Here is a 21650-nt window from a genome sequence, read left to right on the forward strand (position 1 = left end):
GTATTCTGATTTCTGTTGAATGATTCAGTGAACCCTACCTTATTAGAGAACCATAGTTCAAGCACAATTCAGAAAGATATTTAATCTCCTTAACCCACAGAAGCATTTCTATCTGCATGATAAAGCAGCTCATTCCAACATGCGAGTCATGAACACTTGAGTAATAGGTATACTGTTCTGCACTACTGAAGAATACTGCCAAATTTTAGGAAGGCTTAGTTCTGAAAGCATTTTACTTCATGCCCTTCAGCCCTTGTGTAACCATGAATCAAAGTGGAAGAATGCTTGCAGAATTTTATTTGTGATATATAAAATCCCTGTTCCATAACAGCCAGCAAAGAGGTTAAAACAGCAAAAGTTTCTAAAGGAATTTGCATGATTATTGAACTTTGGTACTTCTAATCTTCAGGTACAGTCTTATAATTACGGTTATTTTGATATGCAATATTGCTACATGTCTTTAATACTTCTGGCTGAAACAGGTTGGATTTTTTATTTTATTTTAGAACAGATTATTAAAAGCATAAAGGGAACCTCCTCCACTTAATTTACACGTGTAACTTTTCCTTAATAAAACAGGTCTCTTAGAGTAATTGCTTAAGTTTCCTATGGAGTCAGCAAAGGGAAATGCCTCAGAGGCATCCAGAGGGAGAAGCCAAGTGCCTAAGCACAATGGGGAAACCATCTGTCTGTCCCACTGATTCAGCAATATTGTTCCCCACAATAGATAATTCAAACAGAACTCACCTAATAGCAGAGCTGGTTGCATTAACAGATTTGATATAACAAAGAAATTGGCCCCAATGAAGTCAACTGCTAGTGATTAAGCACTTAAAATTAGATGAATTAACACCTGGCACTATCTAGGAGAGTTTGCAATCCACTCCTTCAAACTGGTAATTCAAAAGGATTTTTCAGGAGGGTAATTCACAGTAGGTACTAAACAGCTGATATGAGGAACACAGTATCTCAAAGCATTATGTAAAACCCAGAGATGAAAGTCGAAATTGGCCCAGAAACTCTCCTGCTTCAGCCATACACAGCTATAATCAATAGATCTTATGGACAACACTTTTATGGCTAATTATTATGCTGACTACAGAGAGCGAAGATGCACACAGAGCTCTGCAAGACACAAAGTTCCCCTGTGTGAAAGAGGCTGGTATAGGTCAGCAAAGATAAGCCAAGAAACCTACTGCTGTGTTTTGGGAATGAGGCCAGGTTCTTCTGCTTCACAGCTATGAGAATTACTTAAAGGGCATGGCTGGATGTAACAGAACAGAGCATGCTCTTGGAAACAGCGGCTGAATGTCCAGAAAGAAGCAACTTAAATTCAACTAGAAAAGCTTTCAGAGTTCAAGGCTCCAGCAACTTTGACATTCACAGTCTACTTCAATACTGGGAAATTCAAATAAGCTCAGGAACATTCTGGGTCACTGGACCACGATCACCCATGCTAGCAAGCTGATAGATTGATTCCTCCTCGCCAGAATTAGGGCTGTTTGAATTGGCACTCTCTGATGGGGCCACTAATGTGTATTGTTGCACACAGGGCCCTGACGATCTCTCTGAATATCTCCTGGGCACAGGGAACATGCAGATAATCCCCAAAGTGCAGCTTGTGGGCAACCGCCCTATTTGGCAGTCAGGATGGTTTGCTAGCACAGACACAGGCCATGCTGTGCCAGTTGGCCTCAATGCCTAGGAATATTCCCAGGCATGTTTAGTTTACTAATGTGGATGTAGCTGTTTCTGCACTACCCATGGAACACAACCATCTGTAATGATTTACGTATGCCATAAAATCAAAATACGTTGAAAGAAATTTCAGGGAAGAAATCAGTCTTTGAAAAGAAGGACAGCTGGATTTTAGGAGTAAAACTGGAATTATGGTTGGAATGGTCAAATCTTGACATTTGCCTATGCACGTGTTTTTTTTCTTTTTACCTTCTGAAAATACTATACACAATTATTTATTTTGGAATGCTCGTTTCCTTGACAAAGTGCAATTAATCCTCCTAGAAAACTGCACGTATGTACACTTTCCAAGTGTTCTTCTCTTAAGTATCTGGTGACAGTCATGTCTTTGGTAGCCTTTACTGGTGACACCAGTCTCCTGAGCCTCCATTTCCACAGTTATGGGAATGGTGGAGAATGACAAGTAGCTGCAGAAGGTACTTCTTCTCACTGTTTGATCAGAGAAATTCATGTTTCCACATTTATTTTTTAAATAGCCCTTTGCCAAGTCCAGAAAGTATACATTCTTATACTAACCAGTGCTAACCAGTACCAGTAGTTGGGATCAAATACACAGCTTTCTTTCTATCCGTGGGTTACTCACTAAATCTGGAAACCAATGCTGTAATTCCCTTACACAGCTTGCTTGAGATCAGGTTGTGAATCTGCATTGTTCTTCTAGCGCTTTGAAGATTGCTTTCTAAACTGGCACTAATTGTTAGATTAATTACCTGTATAGCTTAGGGTTTGCAGGAAACACTTTGCCATGAATTGAAGTTCAATTGTTCTATGTGCAGTATAAATAGAATGAATGCACTATTTCACTTACTTAATAGTTAGGGTTTTTATGTGTTTTTTAAGGAGAAAACAGATGGGTACAATAAAGCAGATGGGAAGACAGAAGAAAAGTAAGGACTGGGCAGCACAACATGGCTATTACAGAATCTAACAATTCAGTGTTCTCCCATCAGTCTAACTGTAGGGGTTTTTTTTAAGCAATATTTTGTAAAGGACAAATGGAACTGCAGCATACTTAAGACCTCAGGGAATTTCTCCCCTTTTTTAATTTGGTACCATAATATATAGTTTACCTGTTGATGATAACATATAACATTACTATACTAGACATCTCAAATATTTCTTTGTACAGTAGCATCATCAATCAGCTCTTTTCCTGCCATTCCATTTTTCCTGTGCGTTTTATGCTATTTCAATAATGTATAAGCTTCACGAGGCACTCATTTCTGCATTATCTGAGAGCTAACAGAATTCACTTACAAACGGGCTAAAAACTGATCAAGATGCATATGAATTTGAGATATTTGCGTTTTCAATGCATTGCCATTAGTCTGCATGAGACACAGTACTTGACTGTACTTTCTGCCTACATGTGTATTTATATGCTTCCAGAATGAATAGTAAAGCCTACAAATAAAGACTTACTACTCTGAAGGGCAAAGTCTACGTGAAGGGATAGTGAGAAGGTACTTCTCTATCTTGGACATGTAAGTAATGGTTCTGATTACTGTCCTCCAGTTTCAGGGGAGACTGTGCAAGATACCATCCATCAAGTTCAGGGAGCATAAATTTAGGTTAGATACAAGGAAAAAATCTCTTACAGTGAGGGTGGTGAGGCATTGGAACAGATTACTTAGTGCTGTGGTGGATGCCCCATCCCTGGAGACCTTCAAGGCGAGACTGGAACAGGCCTTGGGCAACCTGATCTAGCTGTGGTGTCCCTGTTCATTGCAGGAGAGTTGGACTAGATGGCCCTAAGTGGTCCCTTCCAACACTAAGGATTCTATGATTCTATTGCCCTGAGCTCTTTGCTTTATCCAGCTACCAGTGCTCAGTGCTCTGCAGCAAAATCAAACACCCACTGATTCCTAAGTCATCTTTTAAACTCTGCACACAAGGACTGTGAAATAGAGTTCATCCGTGTAGCGTGGAAAGCACTGACAGTGAGCCAAACATCAAGAAGTAGATAACAAATTCAACAGGTGCTAAAGTCAGTAAGTGAAGTTTGAGCCTCTATACTGAGGAGTCTTAACACCCTGTATAATGAATAGAGAGATGTAAGAACTGGAAAAGGGGCAGAGCACTTGAGTAGATGCCTTACTTCAGCTGTGCAGGTACTCTCCAGAATAAAGTAGCATTTGCTGCTGCATCTCAGGTGCCACCAGGTGTCCCTAAAGAATAATTTTTTATGGCATCCCCTCTCCCCTGTATATTTGCCCTTAGATAATGTGCTTGTGATAATGGATCACCTGAAGGCTGTTTTCTATAAAATTCAAATTAACACCACAATGGATACGTTTATCATTACAAGTACACTGCCTAGAATGACTGGTATAAAGGAAATACTATTAGGCTTGGACATTCTGGAAATAAGATATGTTCAGGAAGATTCTGTTTTCTAAAAATCCAGCCTGTCATCTGAAATCACTCATTGGAAACTGCTGTCTTCAGTCTTGTAGAGATCTTGTGTTGTTTCTCCAACCTGATATTTACTTCTGTTAATTTAATTAGGGTTTGTTTTTTTTTCCCCCCACATTTATTCTTTCCTATTACTGAACTCCTACATATGTGCAGTACTGCTGAAAAAAAACAGTTGCAGGCTGAAAAAGTCAGTAGGGAGATTACTGATTAGTCTCTATGATATGCTCTCAAGTTCTTGCATCTCTAAATAGACTCTAATTACAGCAGCTGTTTCCAGTCATGGCCTTACCCAGATGCTAACAGGTCACTGACAGGGTTCCAGGCACAGATGAACACCTCTGATTCATGGCCCCGAAGGACTGTTGCTTTGTTAGGAGGAATTTCAACATCCCCGTCAATTTCCATTGGCTTTGAATGATTATCTGTAAAGAGAAATACCCGAATAAGTAGTTTGCAAGATGATGTTAGGTCTGCATTAAAAACAGCTGGTTACCCATGGCTTAAACCTTAAAAGCAATGTAAATTTAATGTCCTGTGTTGTGTCACTGGTCATGCTACTCTATTTTCTTTTCTATGGTGATTCAAAGTTATGATATTTCCTCAAGATATAGAGCTTTCTAAAATATCCTGTATAAAGTATGTAGCTTTAGATATAAATAATTAGTGTTCATTTCAGTACAGACTTTCTTGAAGATGTCTTAAGTTAAATCAACCTAAAGTTTTATTGAAGTAGGAGATTGCCACATACATACGAGAAAAGATTTATGCTGTTCTTCTAAAAAAGCAGCAAATGGCACATTCATTTTCTTATACAGCATCCCATTAAAAGTGTGAGAGGCTACATATATGTAGGATATATGTAGTATGGGCCTAATTCCCCAAGTACAGCAGGGAAACAGTGAGCAATTCTCTTATGTGTACCACGATATATGCAGAGGGACCAACTGATGCATAGATATACTTAACCCACATACTGTGATTCTGGGGTTATTCAGACTGCAGTCTAAGCTACTTTGGTTTTATAAACCATTTTTATTTCTTTAAGAAAAAAAAAAAAGTGAGTTTAAAACAATGAATTTCTCTTAGCGGCAGCAGTTCATACCAATTTGCATCGTGAATAATATCTGCACTCCAGATTTTCATTGCATCACTATGAATCTCAAGCTGCACTTCCTGGCTGCAACACAAGGTTATTATCCCCTGTGAATGAGACACCAATCAAGGGCAGGTAACACACTGGAACAACAGGCAGCAGATGTCATGTGCAGAACTGCAACCCATTTCACAGAAAGCACATCCAAGAGCAGAGAGCTGGCAGGCTGGCAGAGAGGCAGCCTTGTGTTATCTCATCAATGCCTTGGCCAGCTGATCTGCTCTGATTGATCAAAATCCAAGTTCTCAATCTGGGTTAAGTCTTTTAGTTAGTCATTCTTTAATCACATATGGAGATCCATAGGTTCACAAGTGGAATAATTATGCTCCTTTATTGCCACATGTTTATGGCATTTAGAATCAGCCATCTGTCCTGATACTCATGCTCCTTTGAGCTATTACCCACTGACTGGCAAAACAGACTGTGATGTTACACAACTGCCATCAGAAGGAAGATCTCCAGATTTCTACCCTAACCCATGCTTTCAACTACCCTGTTTTGTGCTAATTTATGCTGACTCATGCAAGTAGCACTTTCCATAGAATTTTATAGAATGGCTTAGGTTGGAAGGGACCTTAAAGATCATCTAGTTCCAACATGACTCTGCCATGGACTGGGGTGCCAACCACTAGACCATGCTGCCCAGGGCCCCATCCAACCTGGCCTTGAGTACCTCCAGGAATGGGGCACCACAGCTCCTGTGGGCAGCTGTGCCAGTGCCTCACCAACCTCTGAGTAAAGAATTTAATCCTAACATCTAACCGAAATCTCCCCTCTTTTAGATTAAAGCCATTCCCCTTTGTCCTATCACTATCAGACTGTGTCAAAAGTTGGTCCCCCTCCTGCCTGTAAGCTCCCTTCAAGTACTGGAAAACCACAATGAGGTCTCCTCAGAGTCTTTTCTTCTCCAAGCTAAACAAGCCAAACTCTCTCTAAGCCTTCCTCATAGGAGAGGTGCTCCAGCCCTCTGATCATCTTCGTGGCCCTCCTCTGGACCCGCTCCAACAGCTTCACATCCTTCCTGTACCAGAGGACCCACACCTGGATGCAGTACTCCAGGTGGGGCCTCATAAAGGCAGAGTACAGGCAGACAATCCCCTCCCTCTCCCTGCACTCCTCATTCAAAATATCTGTACTTCTGACCATACTTAATAACCACGGACTGGCTGCATAAAACTAAACTATTGCAAATGTCTGCTTGTAAAATCCACGTATGCTGAGCACTGTTCTTGATAATTCCCTATGTAAAATTAATACCATCAGGATATACTAGTACTTGAGATGCAGCCTGACATTAGCAGCTGGGAACTTTGAGAAGATATTCTGAGTAATCAGGGCAATACAGAGTAAAGCACTGTTAAAACCAACCCGGAGATATGGCCTCAAGCTCCTGTATGTCTTACCAAAGCAAAGAATCACCAGGTTTAAAGCACATATTGATGAGAAAAACAGCAGCATGGTAACTATTAGGCATTCATGTGTGTCCTGTTCACACTGTGAGTTGGAAGCTGGGGTTAAATCATGCAGTGAGATCTTTCAAGTGTTTTAATTTGAAAAAATTAAATGAGATATACTTCTACCATATACGATCCTACTGTTACCTGCCTGGCTCTAAAGGTAGAGCTGCTTTTCACTCCTGAATAAAACCAAATGATGGCTTGAAAGCAGCTTTACTCCAGGGTCTCGGAGTTGTGAGGTATTATCAGAACAAGGCCATCTGATATTTAGAAGTATTTTTTGTTCGTACATGGCCAGATGGAGAAATCTAGATATGCACTTTGAATGTTATTAATTATTCTGCAAAAAGAACAAACTCGTGACATGGAAAAAAAGCCCTCAGTCAAGTGATACTTGCATTAGTACATATAAGATTGAGTGGCCTTTGGAAACAATGAAATATCTGCACAATTGTTTTCTATTGTTTTCCACTAGCAATTTTGACACTACAGCTTTGATGGTTCAGGAAAAAAGGGAGAGAAAGATGAGAAATCCTTCAGAAATTGTTTCCAAATGTTCATTCTGTATGTCTCCTCTTCCTGTTTTTCATCATGTAATTAAGTAGTGATGTCAAAGAACATTCATATTTAAAGGATTACTCTTTCCAAAACATAAAATGCCCCACTGAATAAACAGAATGAATGAACATACTGCTTCAGGCTCTTTTCAGATAAACATGATTAAATTGTACTGAGTGCAGCAGACCTTCAAAAGTGAAAAAATTAGTCTGCATACTGGAGAACTGTGCTTAAATGTTAATACAAACTATTTTCTATTTCTCTATGGTTAAGACTACACTATATTCTAATATTTTTCTTCAAAGATATTAAAAATACAAAGTCACTGGAAAGTTATATGCCCTGTCCCCAAAATTGTGTCAATTTCTTTTAAATGTAATTTTAACATATACCAGTGAGTGATTTCAACTCTTTTTTCCCCTCTGCATTAAAACAAAAATAATGTACTTTTAAGCTCTTACCAGTGCTAGCCCTGACTTTTCACAGGAAATGATTTTTGAGTTAAATATTTGACAGGCCATTCAATGAAGTTGTTCTTTATGGCTGTACCTTCAATAAAGGAGTTCGGTTGAGAGCTTTTTTTTCCAGAGATTTATTTTTCTTAAACCCAACCCAATCCTTGCAAATATAATGATAAAAACAACAGTAAAAATATTTGAGTTGGAAAACAATCTAAAGCCAATTATTTTAAGCTAATTTTTAAAGCGACTCAAAAGAGAAAACATTACTCAGGAAGCAGCAAAAGAAGGTAACAATTTCCTTTACTTACTTATTTTAAGTCTGCATCTCAAACTGTTGTTAGATTTTTTCTGTGTCTATCTTAAATTATGTCTAAGAAAGAGCACACTACCCCAAATCATCCCCGTATATACTAGTTCTGTTAAATCCAACAACAATGGAAATTATGGTTCAGGAATTCTCTCCCATGTTTTTCATCAACACTCTTTCCTACAAAGTAGGTCTCCCAGCTTCCACCTTACTCATTCTATGTCCCATCCTAAACATCTTCTGATCTTAATCTTATTCTAAATGTTTTGTCTTAACCTACGCTCTTGCCGTATCTTTCATCTTAGTCGATCCTAGACTGAACACTCTCTAAACACAGTGATAAGGGTGAAGGTAAGGCTGGATACTGTTTGCCCTGTGTAAGCAATAAAAAGGAAGAGCATGACCTTATTGTTAATTCATTTACATAATTACCTTTTCCTAAATTTACCATAAATGAAGGAAATATAAGTGTAAGACTATTAATCAGACCAATGCAATAAACTGCCAGTTAGATCTGTTATTTCTAGTGGTTTCTGATAACTACTGAGAGAGATCTCTTGCAGTTTATTTAAACAGGTCTGATAAAGGGTGAGAACGTCAGTTTTGCAGATCTGTATGCATCTCCCAAGTATGCATACAGTATCAGCCTGCAGTTGTTGATATCTCGCTGATATCCTCTGAATGACTCCAACAGAAAGGTTATATTCCTCCCAGAGCAAGGGAGGCACACAAAGAACCATCTGTCTCTATATTTCTCAGGAGCTTCTCCCTAAAATTTCCTTCTCCTTAAATTGCAGACCTCACCTCTTTGCTCAGGATGGTGAACTGGCACAAGAGCAGCTGCCAATGAGATGTGCCAGCTGGCCAGGTACTCCTTGAAGACCTTCTGTCTTCCCACTGCCATGGCTCTGTTAACCTATCTGCCTGGCAGGTTCTTAGCCATGTTCATGCTTTGAAATTTGCAGTTTAATAGCCTATGAAATTTCACTGGACAACACCGATGTAATTTTCTTGCATCCTGCTCCATGCAGATATTGGATGAGATTAGGTCATACATGATTTCTCCACCTGAAGACTCTAAGAAACATTCACAACTGTTCATGAAACTACTTCTATTAAAAACCACTGTAAGAACTATGACTTTTAATAACATGATGACAAATCTGAGAGATTGAGGGTTAGAGTGGTTACACATCTGAATTGATCTGAAAGGCTCTCATTTTTTTTAACACAATAGCATACATGTTTCTTCAGATCAGAGAAAGTAAGTCTGAGAAGTTCTGCATTTGTGATGATCTGATATTTGGTTTTCTACCTTCAGAATTTGTTTACTGAGACAGAAAGAAATTCTCCAAAAATCTTTACCAATGATCAGAATGAAAGAGTTAACAACAACAACAAAAAGTCAGTGGTAGATAAATTTGAAAGCGCTTTCATTTCTGCTTGTATTACTGCATATATGAAATAAGTTCAACTTCAAAACAAAGGATCAGCTGGAAATACTAACATTTTTCACAGATCTAAAACAAGTAACATCTTGGAATTTTTTAGAACTTTTAACATTGCTTTCTCAAAAGAAAAATGTTTTTTAAATCATTTCAGTGTTAACTGGGGGAAACCATTCTGTCTGACTGAAATTCCCTGAAGAAAAATCTGGTTTGAAAGCATTTTTCTCACTGACCCAGGGAGGAGTCTATTCAAGTCAAAGAGAAGAGAGAGACTGATAAAGGCATCTACACTGCAGAACAAAGAAAATCTGTTACATGACAACAGTCCTGACCTGTTTCTTGTCTAAACTAAAGAATTCTTGCGATTTCCTACAAAACCTGCCACACATGTTCCTCCAGAATTTCTTTTGAAAATTATAATGTACTTACGTTTCATTTCAGATGTTAACCAATGCCCTAATATGGCTTGCACACACAAAACAGAACCATTAATCACATCTGCTCAACAATGTTAGCACAGCCATCAAGATTTAGTTACACCTATAGGTATATACACCTAACTTTAGATGTCTAAGACATGAGCTCAGTCTCTGTCATCAGTAAACAAAGGTGAACGTGGAGCTCTTAGGGACTGACTGTTTCCATACAAGAACATTCTACAGGAGGTAGGACCTTCACAGTTATACTTGCTTGTATGACTAAGCATGTGGCATTAAGTAACAAAGCAAGGAATTCTCTCCTCTGTGCCTTCAAAAGAAATTCGCTGTTTCCAAACTGCTAGCAGTGGCTCATACAAGCTTCTATCCAGTTTTTGACTATTTTGTACAGGAATGGATAAGTCAAACTGCTCCAAGGACCTTTGCAGTAAGACACTGGATCATCATAGGGTAGTTAGCGCTCAGTGCTGTGCTCTGGTCATGCTTTAATTATACAAATACAGCTTGCAGGGCCCAGGCTCTCAACCCACCTCCTACCTAGCTTGGCCATAATGACCAACTGCAGCTGCAGCTTCTCCCAACTTTCATCATATGTATTAAAGCACCTATTAATGAAATCTACGGATAGCCTGCTCCAAGGAAATTGCATACAGCTCCATTTCACGACACTGGTTTCAACTTGCAATTCTGAAGATATTTGAAGTTTTTGCATTCTAAGAGATGGTATTGTGAGAGAAAAAGTGTTGTCTAGTCAGAAATCTTTCTAGAATTATCCCATCCTCTTGAAATTATTCCCCTCAGTTTTACCACCTTAGAGACACCAACTAAGTACATGAGGATTATTCAAAATCTAATCTACCCCAGCAGTGGAAAGCAGCTGCACAGGTTGGCTTACTTATTGCATGTGCCCCATTCTCCTCTCCATTCACAGTGGCTTCTCCGTTCTTTGGTGTGTTCTGCTGGGAAACAGCAGTCGTCGTTGTTCCCGCTGTTGCTGCCGTTGCTGCTGCTGCTGCTGCTGCTGCACTGGCTTGCTGCTGAGCTAGTTTCTCTCTGAATGCTTGCTGCCGGGTCTGTACAACATCAGGCATCACTGCGTCTATCAGAGACAGTGACTCTATTGGCCTGCCATCAAATACTGTACCATCCTGCAAAGAAAATGAGCAAAAGTAAAATTGCAAGCTCAGGATCTTCAGCACTAAGGCTGGTAAAGAGGCAATGTTATAAAGAAACAAAACAAAACCACGTTGCGTGAGGATACTGTCCTGTGAAAGCATAATTTGTCCAAAATTTACACAAAAATCGGGCAGCTAAACTCTTTACAGACACAAAAATATGATGTTGTGAAAATATATTGTCTGAATTATAACAGGAAGTTTACTTCATTTAGTATTTTGAAAAGGAAAGAATAATGGCCAAAGTCATGACAGAGCCAAACGGTTGAATGGTTTGCGTTGCTGCACTAGCAGTAGCATATGAATGGAAGCAGTAGATGAATAACGAACCTCAGACAAAATAAGATGTATATGCAAATTCACTGTTTCTTTATACCACATTCATCAGCCCAGCAGCACCAGTTGTAGCTGATTGTATGGGACTGCTTTACCACTATTATTCCCTTTTTTTCCCCCTACTTTCATTAACAATAGTTACAGATTTCATTTTGATTTCTGTAAATTAGGCTTCAGGTTTAACAAGCAATTGAATTAACCTTCAAAGGCTATTTTTTAAGACTTAATACAGACTTAGGTCAACAACTGCTTTATCTACTTAGCTCTGCTTCACTTTCACTTTCCTATTACCTATTATCTTTTGAAAATGATACCAGTAACTGGTGAGGAAAAATAACAGTTTGGCTTAGAAGTCTGCTTCTCTTGGACTGTCCTTTGAATTACATCTTACAATTACGTTATTAAAGTATTACATATTTGTTTCCTAACGGGGAAGAAAACAGAGAAAAGAGTCATTACAGAAGACACAAATAAGACCTCTTTCTCCTCAACATTTTTTATGTAAATATCTCTATAGACATTTATTTGAATCCTGGCTCAAGTACTTGCTACAACTTGAAAAACAAACGTTTGCCAATGGATTTTGGCATCCTACATTTTTAACTATAAAAATGCTCAGTGGAATATTTCCACGACTGTCTTCACACAAATCACAAACAATACTTTAATTTTATGCACACTAATTTATAAACTCAGGATTACTCATCACTTTGAAGTAATACACACAGTATATCTGTAGCCACTACTGGCACACAGACTTGAGGAAGAGTGGCTTTTGTTTTGCTTCTAACTATATAATCAAGCAGAATTGAACCACTTGGAGAGAAAAAATAAATCACAGCAGTGACAACACATGTATTTTTAGATTATTCACTCAGAAGAGGTTAATTCTGAAGCTGGATTCACAGGAATAGAACCTTACACCTTTCACCTGAATTTATAGGTGCTGTTCATGGTTAGAAACATTCTAACTGTGTAGATCTAATATCAGGCACAAGGCCAAATGTTAAGTAGCAGCAAATTGAGAGAGATTCCTCACACTGGTTGTTATTACAACACCATCAAAGTGCAGCTTGGCATGAATGTCAAATGTCACTGCCCCAATTAAAAAACACATATACAACTCTTAAATGTGGTATTGAGTCATAAAAATAAAACCATACAGATAAAAACAAATGGATTTCCAAATCATACAGTACAAACACAGCCTTTTCTCTATTTTATATTCCTTTGTTCTCACCCACGTTGTTCACATATGACATTCAGCTACAGAGGAAAAAGCAATAGCCTTTTATGCATTAATATTAATACAGATCTCTGACAAATACAGCTAACTGTGGTAAATATTTTGTAATGCAGCACTTGCTCATCTGTCATGCTCCACTCCCTCTCAAAGTATTGCGCCATTTTAAGGTTGGCAGGGCAAAAACATTGGCTTTTTCCTACGTGCCCTCTTTGTTTCTCCTTGCAGCTCAATGAGAACAGAGACACTTTGTGGCTGCTCACACAATGCACACAGACAACCAGTGATCCAGCCAGGATGAGAATTTACACACACTTGTTTTGGCATGTCTGTGCTATGATGGGATGGTGCTCAGTCTCTGTATGATCTGAGCCAAAGCCACTGAAACCAGAAGAATCTCTCCAGTGATCTCTATGGACTGTTATCAGGTTCCTCATGGCTTGCAAACAGCAGCGCTAGGTTCTGAAAGGCAGCAAAGACTGAAGTTTCAACCTACATTGCAAACTTTTCCTGTCAAACTCTGCTGTCACCTTGAAAACACAACTCTGTAAACACAGACACACCACCTTGTTTGCTGCAGGAATCTCTGCACCCGCTCTGTTCCCTTGGGTAGTGGAAACACTGTAAAACCCAAACAAGCAACACAGAGGTGGCTTCGGTGCCACAGCCAAAAAGTGAAACGTGTACCTCAGAGCTGCCTGGCTCTCTGCTGGGTGGGGCAAAACAGGGAGAGCAACAAAAGGAAACTGCATCAACGCAATATGAGGATGGATGGTGGGTGTGTGTTTTTGAGATGTGTTCCTTGGTGAGCTCCAGCACGCTGGCTGGCAGTGCCCAGGAGGGGTATGAGAGGGGTGCTGGGGGTACTTACTTCGTTGATGCTGATCTCAGCCTCCACATACTGGAGCCCTTTCTGGAGGATGGAGATGAGTGCAGCAGGTGGCACTAGTGTTCCGTTGATGTTGGACTGACTGATGTGGCTCTCGATGCCGAATGTGAAGGCCGAGTGGGAGAAACCTGAGAGCAGGAAAAGGAAGCCATGACATGAAATCTAAACGCACCGGCCAGATACACCTTCATGGTCTAAAAATAATTCTGCTTCAAGATGCAAAAGACACTGCAGCACAACTGGGGGAAGGCTGCTACAGAAGCTAAGGAGAGCTGTGCCAGCGGCCCTGTAGCTGCCTGTGCACAGCTCTGCACATCTCATGGGTAGCAAGCATCACTCCAAAACATGTATGCACGCACAGGAGAGTAATCATGGGAACCAGCCAGCTGAAAACGAAAACACAAACATGAAAAATACAAGTCAGCACGAGGGCACGTTCAGCTAACAATAAAAATAACTCAGGTCTTTATTTTCCTGTCTATGTTTTCATGTCAGTGCTTCCTAAAGTTGAGCACTTACACCCCTGCCAGCACCACTCCCCAGCTCACGCAGGGGAGCTGTGTGCTTATGCAAGGGAGAAGTTTAAAATCCACATTTATTGCTGAGTGTAATACGACACGCGAAGCACTGCCATTAAGCATGAATCAACAGAATGGCCGCTCCTGCAAACCTGTCTTCTGAAAGCGAACAGCAACGGCAAAAGTAATTAATTGGGATCTGTCAAACTGGAGATGAAGAGCCAATTCAAGAGCCCTCCCTTCAGCCCGATGCTTTTCTCTTCACTATTTCATTTTCTTTCCCTTTGCCATTCCATTTTTGTCACTGTCCTAGAAAGAATTGGTCGTGACGCTGTAAATTGAAGTGTATTTGTGGATGAACATTGAGGCTCTGCAGCCGAGTGGCTGGTAGGGCTGCTGGGCATTGCTGTCTGGCCTGGAGGCCGCAGACCCACGGCCCAGGCAGTGGTGGGGGAAGGGAGCACAGGATGTAGATGTAACCGTAGGAACCCATTTATCACCACACCGTCTCCAGAGCATTAATCTAACATTAAAAGCCTTGGGGAAACCACCCATGCGCTGTCTCAAACAGGAAGAATCTTAGCAGTCTCCGCTGACCAGACAAGAGGGAAAAAAAAGAAGAAAAAAGAAAGCAGTTCTCGAATGAAAATACTTCCGTTAAATATAGCTTTGCCTCTTCCCCTTGTCAACAGTAGTTTCATTTATAGTTCTGTCCGTTAAGGGATTTCCCCTCTGTCACTGCAATGTCCGATTGTGTGTGGGCTGGCGGACAGGATTTTGGGCTCGCTCCACAGCACTACTTTCTCTCCCTCTCTCAAACTGTTTTCAAGACTCTTTTTGCAACCAGCTCAATTACCATCATAGACAGACAGCAAAAACAAGCTAAGAAACAGAATGCCTCCCACATGTGAAAACCAAGGTACGTATTTCTCTGTGATTCTCTCCCCCTACGCACTTCAATTTGCCACTGCTTTTCTTCTCCGCCAGCCTCTATCCTTTCCTTTCCCTACCATACTTCCCTTTCTTAGCACTCCTCCATTTTTAGGAATGTTTAGGACACTTTCTAAAAAGTGTCAGGTCAATCAAGAAGAAGTATTGTGTATGACCACAAGCATGAAAACAAAGCATAGGGAAAAAACACCTGAAAAACGGCAGTATCATTTATCTAATCTCTGGTCCCCCTTTACCCTGTCTCACCCTTTATATCCCGGTCTAGTTTATGAGCTGCTGGACCTCCTGCTGCATCCAAAATAGATCTGCAGGGCAGTGTTTTTGCCTTGTTATTTGTTTTGCAGAACATCCAAGCACATTGCTGGGTACCACAATAAGAAGGAAGTCACTCAGCACACACAGCTTGAGTCAGAAACCTAGGGTTTGATCGCTGAGCACTGAAATCTCTATGTATATATAAATATAGGGCATGCTATTAATCAGATCCCACTAAATGTATATTTATACGAATTTAAATTAAACAACAACAGTAATAACACATTCTTGAAAAGCAGTGGACTTTAAAAAGCACGAGAGATTAATCAGCCAATCTACTTAAAAATGCAGTAGATGCAGATAATTAAGCTGTTGTCCAGAAGCACTGAAGTTCCCTCAAAAAAAGCTAGTTTGAGAGCAGGCAGCTCATAATTTTGTAAAGTGGTCTCTGATTTGATCAAAAGGCAGACAGAATAAAAATGGCAAACAGTAAACATCCATAGAAGATAGTAAGAAACAGAAAACTTACTGTGGACCTATAGCAGCCTTAATTTTAACTACGACTTCATTACTGCATACAGTATCCTGCAGACCTTTTTGCTGACTGCTGTCACATCTCATTTCAAGTCACATTGTTGCCAGCAGACAGGTTAACATGGCACACAGCTAACCTCTTTGGCCAGTACTGAGCTGCCAAGTCCTTGAAGTGCAAGACCTCACCTGACTGCGGGTGAGAAAAGGAACCTCTCAGAACAAAACACAGCTGTGTTATTGAAATGAGTCCTTTCTTTTGACTGTTTCTCTCCATGACAAGTAACTATTACCAAAGCACCCCTGAGACAACCAAACAAAAAACGCCTGGATACACCGTCACTGAATAGAAGTCTCACTCACTTATCTCCAGCAGCTGAGACAGATGTTCCTATATCTTCTCTGGTAAGATTCAAATAATGAAAATCAAGAGTGAAACTAAAGTGGGTGCTGCTGGACACTGTGTTCCTCAGCTGTCTTGAAAAAATCCTAATGTACAATAGTATTTAAAAGGAAAACAAAGAAACAATCACCCAACCAACCTATTGCTGGTTATCTCCTGATTTCTTAAATATTACCAGAATTTACATAACATATGGAAGTACAGTGACTTTAAAAGTTGCACACACAGTTAAGAAAATTCTGAATAAAGCTGTACCCACATCAGGTTTTTGGTAACTGAAAAATCATTAGAGCTTTGCTTCTATAGTTAACAGATGTCATCAGTTCTCTTTAGGGCACCGTGACTACATGGAATTATAGAGCTACGTTGCAGCTCTTTATAGTTCAGTCATATAAAAAGGTGACTTTTACTAAACAAAGGCAAGTTTCTTTTAAATGCTAGCTATTTAAATGCTTGTGTTACAAACGTTAACTTGGCCCTCCTTCTGAAGTTCATGAAACCACATGAGGCAGTGCTAAGCCAGGAAGCCAGCACACCACCCCCTCGATGACTGTGCAGGCTGTCAAGGCAGTCAGGGAGGGAGAACAGCAGGAGAACGTGCTCTGCAAATGTCAGTCTTAGGGAAGGATGTGACCGGGATGGTATGACATTCTGGCAGACCAAAACTCAAAATGCTGCAGTAGCTCTGAAATGAAAGAAGTGCTTTGCAAATGTGTGTCCATATGTGTCACTTCTTAAAATTCTGTCAGCCCAGCGATTGTAATAATCACTCTATAAAGCATTAATTTATACCCAAATAACACCAGTAAGTGTTGTCTTAATGGAGTAAAACCTTTGAGGATACATACAATGAGACTCAGAGCATTTAAGGATGTGGGCATGAACATTAAGGGCCAAAGGGAGGGACCACGGCCGCATGCTGGAACTGGTTTTGTACCTGTTAGCTGGACAGTCACTTGTGCAGTGACAAGACCAGTGCCCCAGATGGGCATCTTTCAGCAGCCTTGAGAGGATGGCTGCCAGGTCTTTCCCAGCTCAGCCCAGAGAAAAGATGGGAAAACTTAAACCATCGGAACTACATACGAAGTGTAAAAACATAATCATACATGAAAAAAATCCAAACGAACAGTGGATTAACTGCAGGACTTCGTATGATCACGTAAAAGGCAGTATCTATCTGCTCTGGGATAGCAGTCTGGAAAGATTTTGCAGAGCATAAAAGCATTGAATGACATATGAAAATCCATAATGAATGCAGAAGAAAAATGACATAATGAAATGAATCTCACCTAACAAAAACTGCTATGCAAGTGTTTTTGACTTGAAAAGTGAGTGAAATTCATCATTTAGAGATTCTCTCACGTTTATACTGACAGTGATAACAAATCCTGGTTCTGTGCTGCATCTCTTCCCACATCGAGGTGCCTATATATACTATCAGTGGTACTACACAGTCATTTGGGAATTCTTCCCCTAGGCAATGCCAAAAAATGCATATGTAGGACTGTTTTGCAAAATTTCACTGATAGATTTTTCTGCAACTGCAAAAATAGAAATAATAGTGTTTTTTTTTCCCTTGGCTGCTCCATTTTCAGTTAAAAATGGCCTCCCTGACAGACAGTATTTGCCACTGATTTTTTGTTTAACGAACATAATGCTGTTCTTTGCATGCAGATTGATCTGCAGGCTTTGTAACTTTAGTTGTTTGCAATACGCTTGCTCACAGCAGCAATGCCTAGTAAATGCAGGCATAGGAGATAGAAATAGCTGGGCTGCCACACAGCCTTAAGAAAGCCTGTATCCTCTGGAGACGTGCCTCACCTGGTCTGAGTTAAGCATTCCTTCTTTTAAGCACACAAATGGGGTGCTGCTGAGTATTCCCTGTGCTACATGATCTAGCAATCATAGATCCATCTGACTGACGTTCCCTAAGAGCTCCCTTCATTTTCGGATTCCTTTATCGCTGTAAAGAGCAGTCGTGTTTAAACTTAAAGTGCAACAGCTATGGCACCTACTGCTGCATTTGTGCAGGTGAGCAGACTGACAAAGAAGGGTCTGTGGAAGCAACGTCTTTTGACATATTTCTGTCTTAGCCAGTTACTCAGGAATGACTAGCGACAGTTAAGCTGTCTACTGAGTACCATACAAGTCTCCTGCTTATGAACTAATTTTTTTTTGAACCTAGTAAGTTTACTTAACATACTGTTCAATTTTTTTAAATACACATTTTGTCTCTAAGTTGGTTGCAAATTATTCAATTTAATTATTCACACTATGTGATTCTTCATACTACATGAAACATTTGTTACCACAAAATGAAACAGAGAATAAATAATTATGAACATCAAACTGTCTCTGACACACATCTCAGACATGTCTATGAGGAACCGAGTGGAAGTGATGACCCATTCTTACAAATCTTTGAATAACTCATTCTCAGTGTGGTCTTCAGTCCAATGACTTTTCCTATTTCTTTCATTCAGGCAGTCCAGACAGGTTTTCAAAATGTAGTGACTCCAGGTTCATTTAAGTTACTAAATTAGTGCTGTTATTACCTTAAGAGATAGATGTCAACTCTTTTTTCCGTAATAATTTAACTACCTCCAGGTGCACTGTCAAATAATCAACACATTTTATTTCATTGACTTCTCTAATACTGTGTTGTCCTCCTTTATGGAATTTCCAAATACTATGTCTTTCAATTCTTATCTTGATGTAACACACTGTTCTCTTGGCAGGTACACGGTACAAAAATAAGGAAGGTTGTACCAAGATTAAAACGCCTGGCTTAGTAACTTCTGGTTTTTGCAACTGCTATAATGTGATTCACTGGCAATCTCATTCTTCTGATGGCATGAGTGCTTGTTTTCTTAAGGTATTCCCGTGACTGGCATTATTGCTGATACTTCTACTGATGTAAAATACATGCAAGGATGGAACACATATAAGAGCTGACTGCAGCTGTACAGGCTGCAGGGAAAGAAAGATGGTCGTGCATGGGGTTAAAGAAAGTCAGCTTTATCGCCATAAATGGGCATAAGTGCAAAATTCCTGGGAGATTCAGACACATTAAGCAGAAGCATTCCACAGCATAATGACTTAAAAGTACATTGCACACAGAAGGAAAGGATGTCCACACACAATCCACTGGCAGCCTTGCCATGACACCAAACCCAAATAACTCCAATGCTTGCTGAGCTTGCCAAAGAAACCAGATGCAAACAGTGGAAAAAGATCTTCCAAAATTTGACATCTGGATCTTGAGAATGCCATCTGAGCTGGAAGGCAAGAAAGGAAGAATGGCGCAATGCGGTGACCTGAAATAAATCAGAGCCACACCACTGCAGTTTAAAGAAATTCCACCAAAGAACAGTGAAATAGAACTACTAACAAAATCATTTCCTCCAAATAGCAATGTATGAAGAAAACAATTAATGCTAAATTAAGGCTTTTGAAGGTCTAAATTTGTTAGTATAGAGAAGCAAAGAAAACATATCTCTGAGCCCATGAAAATTCACAAAAGAACACAACTTCTGGCTGAACACCAGAAGCAAACAATTTAACTTGGAATAACCTTATTTTCTTGATCCTGAACATAACACATGCTATCTGAACTTCTGGGGCAAGTTAAACCATTTCTAGACCATTGTTCAAGAGAACCCAATGATGTTCTTTACTGCACTTGACTGCAGCTGCCATTTTGCAATGCAGGAATTCCCTTTCTATTGGGATGCACTGAGTGTGAATTACGAACACAGCATGAATCCCCATCCTTGCTTCTTACATTTCTGTCTAAATATAAGTATATAGACATTGTATTGGGCTTACACGACAAGATTTGAGAAGCAGGGAGGCTGCGGGGTGACCTCTGTGAGCAGAGCCTGGCAGTGCTCTACAGTCACAGCAGCTGCAGCTGCTCCAAAGGGACCCAGTGCTGCCAGAGCAGTGCCATGAGCGGTGCCAGGTGTGCTCTGCGAGAGCAGATTTAAGGAAGGGAACAGCGCTGTAGCTACAGCAGATCTCCCCGTGTGGTCACAGAGGAGCCCATGGGGCAGTGGTAGCTGTGACCTGCACGAGGCATGGCTTGTGGGTACCCCACAGGAGCGGCCTGGGCTGGAGGTGCAGCCTGTGGAGAGGGGCAGCGGTAGGTCAGGAGGGCTGGGGGAGCTGCCGCCCATGGGAACCGTGTGGGGCAGTGCCTGAAGGGTGGGCCCCGTGGTACAGAGCCATGTTGGGGCTGCCTGTAGGTAGCCCATGTGGGACCAGTTTGGGAAGGACAGGGCTGTAGGAGGGACCTATGTGAAGCGAGTGCTAAGAGCTGGCCATGGAGAAGTTTAAGAGATGAAGGGCTATGGACTGACCGCAACCCCCACTGCCCGTTCCCTGTGCTGCTTGGGGGAAGGAGGGAGAGAAAGGTGGATGGGGAGTAGGTGGTTTAGTTCCCACTTAGCTCCCACTGCTCTAGTCTGTTAGTAACAGGCAATACGTTACAATTAATCTTCCTATGCTGAGTCTGTCTCCACGTGACAGTAATTTGCGAGCAATCTTCCTGTCCTTATCTTAACCCATGAGCCCTCTTTCATCGTATTTTCTCCCCCTCTTCCTCTATGGGGAGGGAGAGTGCTTGCAGTGGAGTTTAGCTGCCTATCTGTGTGAAGCCACTACAGACATAAAAAATATGCTCATAGAACCCTTGTGTACGTATGCATAGTTTTTGCAGAAAGGACATTGGTTTCTCAAAAATACGCTTTGTTGCAATTAGCAACATTTGGTGCGTAAAGCCACTGATAACATCCTACAAGCAGCTGAAAATAGGTGGATAAAATTCTGAACCACATCTTGTTTATTATTCACAGCAGCCTGAGATTTTTCTTCTAGCTGAGCTTTCTCAGTAATACATCCTAGAGTGCCTCTCTAGTTTTGGCAGTGTCTGCTTATTTTTGAAGACTTACCTTTGCAATTACATAAAGGGCTTAGCAAGGACACACATTAGCAATTTAAAATAAGAACTGCAGTTGAAACATATTTTTAGAAAAATCAGCTGAACAATAGGGCCTGTACATTTGTTTCAAGATTAGGATTGTGGAGCGATTAAAATTATTTCCAGAGCCCTAGGAAATGTGCCCTGTGTTACACGTTCTTCGCAAAGAAATTATCCCTAACTGTAGCTTATGTCAGCTGCTAAAATTATAATGTGCCTGGTTACCCTAAGTTTTGTAGAAGCCATTATTCACTAATATTAAACGTTACACCCTTTTTTCTTGGATATCTGACCTGCTCACCTTCTGCCAAGAATTCCAAGTAAATGTCTGCTACCCAAAATTATTTTATTAAAGAATGTTTTTGGCAGGT

General features: G+C 40.4%; 1 protein-coding gene across 3 annotated transcripts in view; it reads right to left on the reverse strand.

Moving 5' to 3' along the window:
- TBL1X (transducin beta like 1 X-linked) overlaps positions 1–21650 on the reverse strand; it is a 139048-nt gene that overhangs the window by 21601 nt on the left and 95797 nt on the right. For 2 of the 3 annotated variants that reach the window (XM_003203099.3, XM_010726681.3), the window contains 3 exons: positions 13623–13768; positions 10893–11145; positions 4466–4598 (listed from right to left, as the gene is read on the reverse strand). In XM_003203099.3, the coding sequence (XP_003203147.1) occupies positions 4466–4598; positions 10893–11145; positions 13623–13768 (532 nt within the window). Of the gene's footprint in view, positions 1–4465; positions 4599–10892; positions 11146–13622; positions 13769–15893; positions 15980–21650 lie in introns of those variants that run through there. The other variant, XM_010726686.3, reaches the window with a different exon arrangement.

Source organism: Meleagris gallopavo, chromosome 1 (assembly GCF_000146605.3).
Source record: "Meleagris gallopavo isolate NT-WF06-2002-E0010 breed Aviagen turkey brand Nicholas breeding stock chromosome 1, Turkey_5.1, whole genome shotgun sequence".
Lineage (NCBI taxonomy): Eukaryota > Metazoa > Chordata > Aves > Galliformes > Phasianidae > Meleagris > Meleagris gallopavo.